This window comes from Accipiter gentilis, chromosome 3 (assembly GCF_929443795.1).
Source record: "Accipiter gentilis chromosome 3, bAccGen1.1, whole genome shotgun sequence".
In the NCBI taxonomy this organism is placed as follows: Eukaryota; Metazoa; Chordata; class Aves; order Accipitriformes; family Accipitridae; genus Astur; species Astur gentilis.
In genome coordinates, this window is record NC_064882.1 from 8439540 (window position 1) to 8450120 (window position 10581).

General features: G+C 45.4%; 1 protein-coding gene across 1 annotated transcript; it reads right to left on the bottom strand.

Annotated features, from left to right (window-relative positions):
• Positions 1-5060: 5060 nt before the first annotated feature.
• On the bottom strand, positions 5061-9985 carry LOC126053380 (neuropeptide Y receptor type 2). Its single transcript, XM_049835557.1, has 2 exons — positions 9909-9985; positions 5061-6755 (listed from the first exon to the last, which is right to left on the bottom strand). Exon 2 carries the CDS (start codon positions 6717-6719, stop codon positions 5562-5564), a length of 1158 nt encoding a protein of 385 aa, XP_049691514.1. The 5' UTR covers positions 6720-6755; positions 9909-9985; the 3' UTR covers positions 5061-5561.
• Between the last annotated feature and the right edge of the window lie 596 nt (positions 9986-10581).

The window sequence follows — 10581 nt, forward strand, 5'->3', positions numbered from 1 at the left end:
AGCAATCCTCGCAATCTGCTGGGGAAGGGGTTCTCTACCTCAGGTCCTGTCTTCAGGTTTGGTTCGGTGAGGAACGGCTGGGTAACTGTGGCCGTGCTCTGCTGGGATGGGCTTGTCCTCAGCCAGTGTGCAATGAAAGCAAGGCTAGCTGTTTCACCAGCTTGGTTACCTTAAATAAATTAAAAAGTCACACTGCTGCCAACAAACTTTAAAATCCAGTTGGGTACAAACAACTCTAATTTTACAGGATACCAGTGAATAGGAGAATGGCCCTAGACTTCTATTTTTCCGTGCAACCTTGAAAGGATAGAAATTGTTTGGCCCCATGGATGAATAAGCATAGATTCTACTGTTGAAAATATTCTGTACAGCAGGGTTAGTAGATTATGAGAGTTGTGAAGCATACAAATAAAAGTCTGTTTCATATAAACTCCGCTTGCGCAAATTCAGCTCCAGGTCCAAAAGGGAAACCGCAGCCCATTTCTCTTACACGGTATCAGGAAAACAAAAATTATAATAATTTTTTTCAAGCTAAATTGTGCCTCCATCATCAGATATGTAATTCCACAGTCTTTGAGTTTTATAGCTTGAAGGTCTCTTCCTTCCAAAGGAGGTCAGTGAAGTCTGAGAGGGGAAAGATTTTAACGCAAACACCACTTTTTTCATCTATCCCATCTGAAATGAGTTTATGAGGAGTATGTATGCATTAGTCATCCCATGTATTGGCTAGAATTAATAAGACACCCATTGCTTCTGATACATTATCAGTACAGAGCTGTTTACCTATATTGCATTTAGGTGAAATAATGTAGAGACACAGGTTTACTTGCTTGAGAGCATGATGTGAATTTTAAGGCTCAAATGATCACAGCAAATTCTCCTCAAAGTTCCTCAGTTTCCCCGGGCAACACTGTCCTCTGTGCATACAATTTATCTGTGTCTTCATTTGCCCTGGTTTCATTTTAACACGTTTCTCTCAGACTAAGGGAAGAATGAAAGTCTAAAAATCAGTTACATCCTCACTGCCCCTGTTCTTGTGCACTCTTTCTTGCTTCTTGAAGTAGCTGCTCATCTGACTTTCTTACTTCTCCAGTTTCAGCACCTTCAGATTTCCTTACTACCTTTGTTTTAATTTTCTTTTAAAATAATACCCAATTTAATATTTTTTAAAGAATGAAGATGAGAGATGAAAATTACTACCAATTGCATAAATAAGCATTTATACTGCAGTATTAAAACTACAGCTCTTCAGCAACGCTAACTTTGCATAGATTACGTACATCTCCTACCTTCTTAGGGCAAAGAACCTGTAATTTGGCACAAAGTAGCCCCCTTATTGTGGAGTGGCATTTATAATGACAGTACCGGGTAAATAACTCAGGGATCCAAAGACAAAATTCATCCCTTAAGGTCATTATCTGGATTAATATAAGAAAAATCCCTGAGGGATTTCAGAAACTATGAAGCAAGGAAATGAATTATACTAATCTGTGAATTCAGTGGTTCTTTTGTGGTCTGACAGATAAAATGCAGATAATATTTTCCATCCAGTTATTACTCTTGGTGTTACCTAACTTATTCATATTTTCGCAATGTATGTATGTCCATTACACATTTTACGCAAGACATGGTTATGCCAACCGTGGGGCAGCAGACAATTATTTCCAACTTAACCCTACCAAACAGCTTTTGCGCAGCTCTGCCATACAGTTTATATATAAATAGATATGCATACTAAACCCATTTGTTGTCCAGGCTTAATCCTTCTATATTAATTGCTTATGCCCTCAAATCTATTTTTTTCTCAGCTTCACAATGATATACTTGCTGCTCAGTCTGCTGTTCCACGCAGAGACCACAATTCTCAGTGAAGACTATTTACTCATAGGGCTAGGTGAGAGGGTTCACCACTGTCCCCACGTACCAGAAACCCAGCTTCACCGGCCTCCCCGTAAGACCCTGGCAAGCTTACTCAGGATTACTCCTCCGCTTGTAGTCCAATGGCTGTAGCCCTGAACAGGCAACGTGACTTTTAACACTTGTCTGGAAGCAGCACAGCACGGTGCCTGCAGGGCTGGTCCCAAGCTGCTATGTCCTCCACCAAGGTAAAAGCATGAAAGCCTCGGGAGAGTGCACAAGAGCAGCTCTTCTGCCTCCAGGATTGAGCTGGCTCGTGCCTAGCCGGTGCTGAGAGAATGCATGGGTGCAGCTGCACATAACTAATCATATACTGTTCGGTACTCTGCTGCTGCCTAAGCCTGGAGACATATTTCCGCCAGTAAAATTTGCAAGGTAGCAAAATGTGTTCTTCCAGGGAGGCCCAGAACTAAGTGCTGACCAGCTAAGATCCTAGATCCCATCTGATGGGATCCACGTGGTGGACAGCTCTCCCTTTTATAAGCCAACCCCAAATGAGAGCCCAAAGGAAGACCCACGCAGAGATTTGCACGGTGCTGTTCTCCTTGCTCTCCTCCTGCCTGTAATGCAGTATCTTTGTAGTAGAAGTACTCATGAAGAAGGCAGGGGGGGGCGCAAATTAAATTCTGTCTATATCTGTTTTGATATCCTTGGCCTGGAACCTGAGTGCCATGCAAAGGTCATATCCACTTGCCCATAAAATCACGATATTCAATGTTTAATTATTTCATATACAATAGAACAGCTCTAAGAAGACTTATGTTGCTGTCTCAGGAGAGACTGCAGTGCACTGGCTAGGTCACTCTCCTGACACCTGAGGCACCATGGTTCAAACACTTGCCCTGAATCAGCAATGACATTTCATTTTGGGTGCCCCACCACCTACTTGCAAATTCTTCAATGAGCGGTCCTGCTGGTGTTCTTTGGCTTTGTATAAAACTTGTACTTGTTCAACAGGAAAAGAATATAATGCTTTTAAAAAAACTAATTAAAGCACTAACAGGTGAACGGGGAGACCTGGATTCCAGTTCCTATTTCAGGCGAAGCGAGGCTCCCCTGCAGACTCCTCAGTGGTTAGAGCTTGCTTATAGGTTCACTTTCCTTTAGGGGGAAATGGGGACAAACCCAAAGCTTCCACATCCTTTGAGAGCTGGGATTTGGGGCAACTCTAAGGGATGTTGCTACCTCATTGCTTTTGGTGAGAAAATGCCTAATTTTCCTACAACATGAAGGGGTACTAAAGCACATAGCCGTGTTTGTGCGGGAACGGAGTCCTGAGGAGCGACTAAGCTATGCGACAGGCTGTGCATGCTGGCTCTTCCACTTCCCATCTTCAAGCGCCCACGGGAAAATCCACACCCTGCAGTGAGACACCGTGCGGAGGTTTGTGACCCTAAAGCAGGCACTGACCCAGGCACCACCTCCACGTGAAAGCAATGCAATAAATTAGTGCACCAACTTTGGCTCAACTTGATGGCTGCAGAGGAAGCTTGGGAAGCCATAAAATAAAGATACCATGAAACAGACCGAAAGATAATTTGTAATTAATCACTTTTATACAGGATGAAGTAAAGCAGACTTAAAATTACGGAGAATTAGCCTGGCAATTGTAGCTTTAGCACCCACTGTCATGGTTACTCCAAAACTGTCTATATACCACACTCTAACAGGCTTAGAAGAGTTGAAACAGAACTTTTAAACCATTTGCTTTTTAAATAAAGGATGCTATTTGTGGCAATAATACTTTTGATGACGGGTTCAGAGTCAGCTGTGATACATGTGACTGATGTCCATAATAATTGCACACTTCTGTAATCCTTCCTCACCCATAACAGTTTTGTGCTTACATTTTGGATATTATTAATACTCAGACAAAAATAACTTGTGGACAGTATCATGTTCTCAACATGGTTGAGAATTAATCTATTTTTGTAAAACTGTTTAAGAATGATGGATACTTTTTCCTGCTTGAGTAAGCACTAGCTAATTCTCTAGACCTCCCCTCTCTGTTCATGAAAATCCAGGTCCAAATGATTTCATGGATATTTAAACGGTGATGCCCAATACTGCACACACAAAGAAGAATTTCTCCACTTGATAAAGATCTGATACCATTCATTACATTGCTAATACTTCAGTACCGGAGCTTTGTTAGGTTTTAATTTGTAAGAGAGAACACACTGAATTTAGGAACAATGAAAAATGGAGAGAAAAAAATGAGGCAGCTGAAATGCAGCTGTGGAAAGAGACTCCAAGTGAAAGCATCACGCTTATTTTTATTCTAGATAAGCAACAGGGCAGCTTGGAATGAACATGGGTTGACTTTTTTTTCGTCTCTTTAATGAGTTCAAAGAGGCTAAATAAAGACACAGAAGAGTTGAATATTGCTGTGTACAACACAGTAAACATTAAAATTTTATACCTGAGCAAAAAAGGAATTTAACTATTAACTACAGCATGCAGAATAACTGATAAGTTATCACATAAACCTAGCATACTGTTATTAGGTTACAGCCATTCAGATGTTCTTAATTTTTACAAAGGCTAAAGATGGAAAAAGCTCTAAGACGAGATGAGTGTGTGACATAAAACCACAATAAGGAAAAGCACATTACCGTCTAGCAGCCTTTCCAGAGGATCAGAATTATCTGCTGTTTTATTATCCAGGGAGAAAGCAGCAACAATTCAAAGCCTGTGGAGTTAATAACACGTTAGACATTTAAGCAGGTCCTGAAAATTAAAATATTGGCAGTTTATGAAGTGCTCACAGAAGACCTGAGCCTGCATCCCCTGCCCTCAAATGCCACTTTAAAGCATTGCATTTGTGAGCTGCTCCCAGCACAGAATGAAAGCCAGGGATCTGCAGGGAATGACTGATCAGGTCACAGGCTCGTGATTTTCTCACCAGCAGAACCACAGCCAATTCTTATGGAATGACTTTTTACCCCATTTGGTTGACCAAAACCCACATTTCATTTTATGTAGAAACTTGACCTTTCTTCACATTGAATCTGTTGTTTGGGTGGGGTGTTGTGGTGGTTTTTTTTCTTTTCTCTTTTCTTTTTTTCCCTTAATCCATTTCAAAAGCTCTGGTTTGAAGTACTTCAGTGCAAGTCAAAAAAGAGTAACATATTTCTCTTCTTAATTCCCTTATCTTCGCAAAAGATGCCTGTGGGAGAGAAGGGGTCTGAAAAGTTTGAGCTTTAACCAGCACAGCGCATTCCCCCCAAACAGGCTTCATTCTCCTGGCAGACCTCTGCTCTCCATATCCAACATAAAATTTACCTGCTCCCACCATCAATATTCCTGTGCTACAAACCAGCCTTTTGCCTTCCTAGAGCAAAACCAGCAAACTCTGCCTTTGTCATTTAGACTTGTCAAAAAGAGATGAGAGAGATGGGAGAGTCTCTTTCCCTGTTAGAGACAGCCATAAACAAGGTCTCTCCTTTTTATTTCCTTGCAGTTGTATAGTTACATACTCTTGATGGCAATCAACTCCCCTCAAATCATACCACTTGCTTTGACTTGCCTGCTACTTTTCTTTCCCCATTCAGGAAAAAACCTATGCATTAAAAATGCATGTGTCAAAATGGATTTATCCCTTTGTCCACAACATACTCATTTCTTCTTTAAAGTCAGACATCTTAGACATTGGTAGGTTGTGTGAAAGAGTCTCCAGGGAACTGAATCCTTTTTGCTTCTAGTTTCTTCCTGGCTTTGAAAGCTGCTGATACTTCAGGGTGGATGGAGTCCAGCCGCTGTTCGCACTGGAAGGCCGTGAGGAAGGCCGTCCTGTAGTTGCTATTCATCCAGCCATAGAGAAGGGGGTTAGCAAACGTTGAGCACATGGCAATGACATGAAACACTGTGTAGATCAGTTTGTACTCTTTCAGGTCTAACACCTGACTGTCAATGTCACTGACTAGCTGGAAGGTGTGAAATGGCAGCCAGCTGACGGCAAACACCACAACCACACACACCAGCATCTTGGTGGTTTTCTGCCGCCGATGGTGGTAGTGGTCATTCCCCGCCCCAGGACTAACATGGTTCTTGAGCTTGGTCCAAATACGGGTGTAGGCATAGGAGATGACGGCCAGTGGCAGCACATACTGGATCAGGAGCATGGAGATGCTGTAGATGGTGCCATAGTTGAGCTGCCCCTCCCCTGGCCACTTCTCAGAGCAGACCACAATCTTGAAGTCAGGAATGATCTCAATCAGGGAGTACTCACGGAAGATGGCCAGAGGACTTGCCAACAGGGCACTGATTGCCCAGGCAACTCCTATAATGAGGAAGCTGATGCGCTTCGAGATTTTGCTTTCCAGGTGGTAGACAATGCAGCGATGCCGATCCAAAGCAATCACAGTCAAAGTAACGGTAGACACATGCACAGCAAGAGCCTGGGCATAAGGCACCAGGTGGCACAAGACCGGGCCCAGCTTCCATTCACCCAACAGCGTGTAAACCAAAGTGAAGGGCAGGCACAAGGTATTCACCAGCAGGTCAGCCACAGCCAGGTTGGCAATGAAGAAGTTGGTCACTGTGCGCATGCTTTTGAACTTGATGATCACGTGGATCACCAGGGAGTTTCCAATCACCCCCAGCAGGATGATGGAGCAGTAAGCAAAGATGAGGATTATCTGCACTTCAACTAGCGTTGTGCTGTCCTTCAGTTCTGGTTTAGGGTCCAGAGCCAATTCGTTGAGCGGTGTGGTGTATCTCGGCAAGTACAGCTTGGTGAACAGCTCCATTTTCATTTCATCTGTCTGGTTGCCTTCACCTACTGCTTCCAGGGGCCCCATCCTTGCAGCAGCCTGGCCTAAGCAACAGAGCTGTCCCTGAAAACCAAACAGTACAAGAACATGTGGAGAAATCAGTCCACAGTGTCTAAGACAAAAAGTAACGAGCTAAAGCTTACAGCTCTGTCCTCCTCTAACCCACGTGCTACATTGCAGGATTAAGAGAAGATCTGCCTTAATATATTTAAATTCTGTTGCCCTTACATTTGAAGCCCCATCCCATAATATTATTCAGGCATGACTCCTGCTGAAAATTGGGACAGATTTCAAAAGCATTTCAAAGACAAAGTTTGCCTAAGTAAATGCAGAAGGATTAAGATCCTGCTGGGCAGCATATCCTTTTCTACAATCCACTACCTAAAACTACTACTGATTTAGCACAAAACTTCCATTAATACCTACAGGAACTCTACATGGAACGGCACAATCCAGACTGTTATTAGCATAATAATCTTCTGACTTTTCCTTAATGGAAAGTGTTTCCTTTAAATAGTTACTAAATTCTTAGAGATTTATGCCCCTCCTTAATACCAGAGAACTAATTACTGAGGTCTTTCTTTAAGAAACTTTCTTTCAGGAAAGTTTGTGCCACAAGGCAAGCAAAAATTCCACTCTAATGGAACTGAAATGATAGCATTTCTCTGAACTGACTGTGTAACCTAGTCATGCTGAATTTAACTCAAGAAACAATTAAAACTCAGTTATACATAATATTTCCTTTCTGTGCAATGTTTGAGAAAACACAGCTCCTTGGAGGCTGCCAATCAGAGATTCATTTCTGACTGCAGTCACAGAGAAGAGCAAATCATTCCCCTGCTGATGTCAGTAAGAATTTCACCACTGGCATCAAAATCACATTCTGTTGCCTTCTTTACACAGGCTGAGCCAAATTCTATGCTGCCCTAGGACTTTAGTAGGCACAGGTGGATATATGGATGTTTTACAGTTAATTGCTGACTTGGACTTCAGTCCTATGTAAAATGTGCATGTCCCCATGCAGATTGCCCAGGCCATGGGTGGCATGCTAAGTGAGCACCGTGCACCTGGGGACTCCTTGGCTTGACCTGGGAAAATACTACGAAATTGCCACTGCCCAGTGGACTCATCGAGAAAACACCATGGTTTGCCACTGAGGGGAAAGCCAAACCTGAGTTACAAACTCTACTTCCCCACTCATACGTTCCCTAAGGAAAGCAAGAATAGAGAAGAAATGTCACTTCCTTACCATCAGGTGTTACACATAGCTTAATCCATCTCAAATTCAGGTCTGCCTAAAGAGACTGTCTAGCTATTAATGCCTTCGACTTCACATGGCTTTTTAATTTTTTATTATTTTTTTTAATCTGATTAAAAAAAATAACTTCATTGTAGGTTATCATCCCTATCTCTGTCCCCATCAACTATCTATCAGTGACATCCTTAGGCATGATTTTCTAACTGAGAAAGGAGGGCTGCTAACCAGCAGGTGACTGAGACCTTTGTGTTTGCTTGCATCCCACACAATACCCCAAAGGATTTCTCAGTGCAAGCTCTTTTTGCAAAAGCGACAGATCGACTGCATGAACTGAAAGGTTATTTTCCCCCCAACTAAACTGCTCAGAATTGTGCTATACTGTTTAGTCTGCACTTACTGTACAATTAATAGTGTAAGCCTGGGGTGTGAAACACTGCAAGATACATAGCTGAGACGTACCAGCTGTTCATACAAGCTTAGCCTGCAGATTTTAGTAATATAATCAGTTATCAACTACTAGCCTAAGCACAGGTGGCAGGAAGGGATTCCTCATCAATACACCTTTAGTCCACCAGGTTAAAGATGTAAGAGATCCACCACTATTTGCACAGCCAGGGCTATACAGGAGTGCCGAACTCTGCTGAGCTTTTTCCTTCAACCCGTGTACCTACATCCAAGAATTACGCTTGCATATATTATTAGAGTAGAGATTTGGTGATGTCCCAGGACTGGCAGGTGCTCCAAAATCTCATAATTTTTTCAGTGCAAAATAAAAGCAGGTCATATTTACACACTGTAGTAGAAAGGTGAGGGGGGAAGGCAAATTTCACAGGTTTTTCCCCTTCTTTGCCATAAATCCAGGCAGGAGGATGTAGCTCAGCCAAAGAGTGTAGCATCCCTTTCTTCCCCAAAATATTTTCACCTGTTTCTCTAGTCCCTGACTTTCTATTGATTCCTAATTCCAGCCCCCCCACCCCCCTTTTTTAGCAAAGCCTTCTTTTCTTCTGCTGGCTTTATTTTATTTGTTACTGCCCTGTTTGGGCCGATGAAAGGTGTTTTGATCTTGTCAATAAGACAAAGCTGAGGGAGGGAGGAGGGACGACCAGGGTTTTAAGCAGAGATGAGCTGGCGTGTTAGTAAGTGATGAAATAAACCAGACAAGTTTGACATTGCCAGTGGGACAGTTAAGTGGGCAAAGAATTGGCTGCTTTCAGAGTATGGGGGAAAGACTGAGGTGCCATTTGATACCTCAGGTAGTGTTTGACAGGACCCTTTCTGCTCTTTTTTGGTATAAACTCCCCAGCTGACAGCATTTATTTGCACACCTTGAATACTGCCCAGCGCTGGGGGGGGGGGGGGGGGGGGGGAAGGGGGTGTCCAATTTTTTTTTTTCCCCAGCAGTCAGATCCTCAGGGGCGGGCATCCAATTGCCTCTTAACTTTGGGCAGAGGAAGGCCCGCAGAGGATTTACATCGGCTCCGACAGCAAGTGAGCACAAAGGGCGGAACAGGCGATTACATCGGCCAGCAGCATCGCCATCAGGACCGCAGCGCCCGCGCTGGGGAAGGGGTCTGGGGGCTTGCTCCAGCCGAACGAAGGGGACGGCAAGCGTGCCTCTCGGCTGCCGCCGCCCTCCCGCTCCCCCGCCGCCCTCCCGCTCCCCCGCTGCCCTGCCCAGGAGGAGGCACCCGCCCCCCCGCCCCACGCTGCGGGGAACCCGCCGATGCCCCACGCCGGCCGCGCTCGCTCCTCGGCGCCCCTCTGCCAAATTTTCCCCTGCCCTCCCGTCCCGGAGAGGCGAGGCGAGCGCGGCCACCGCCGGCTACTGCCACAGGAGCCGTTCTCCCAGGGCAGAGAGCGGAGTGCCTTCGCCCCGCCAGAGGAGTACGGTACGGGGCACGGCACGGTACCGGGCACGGCACGGCACGGGGCCCGCCCGCTCCCCCTCGCACACTCACCTGAGCGGCTCTCTCCTCCCTGGCGCGGCCTGTCCAAAGTTTGGAGGCGCCGGCGGCCCCCGCCCGCCGGTGGGGGGGGGCGGGACGGGGCGGGACGGGGCGGCCCGGTCCCGCCGCCCCGGGGAAGGGCCCCGCCGCCCCGCCCGCCGGGCTTCGGCGGCTCACGCTTGAGCCTCTTTCCCAGTTTTCCCAGTCCCCAAACTGCCTTCTGGAGCGGCGTAAAGGGGCTGACGGTGCCTTTGCTCCGAAGAACTGCTGAAACCCTTGGGTACGAGCGCCCCGGCTTGCACAGATGCGCTGTTCCTCCCTCCTAAGAAGATGTGGATATTGCCAGAGCAGGTGTAAGGATGAATAAAGCATTTACGTGTTCTGTCCAGAGTGAAACAAAAGATCGCGTATTTATTTACAGAGGTAAAGACAACAGCTGCTGTATTTATTTAGTTCGGTACTCGGTGACCTTTCAGAAAAGCTCTCTTGCCAGCCAGCGTAACTGAGGGCTAGCTCCAGCCAGCATTGTCGCCCTGCTGGTGGGGTCTAGCTTCGTGAAACCCACCAGGGGGTTCTACTTCATCTTTTACTGCGTGCCTGATGCCTCTTTCCTAGGCATAACTTCTGAGGTTCGAGGGAGTGTCTTCTCTGTGTGCAGTTGGAGGGCCCCGTTCACTGGGCTGTG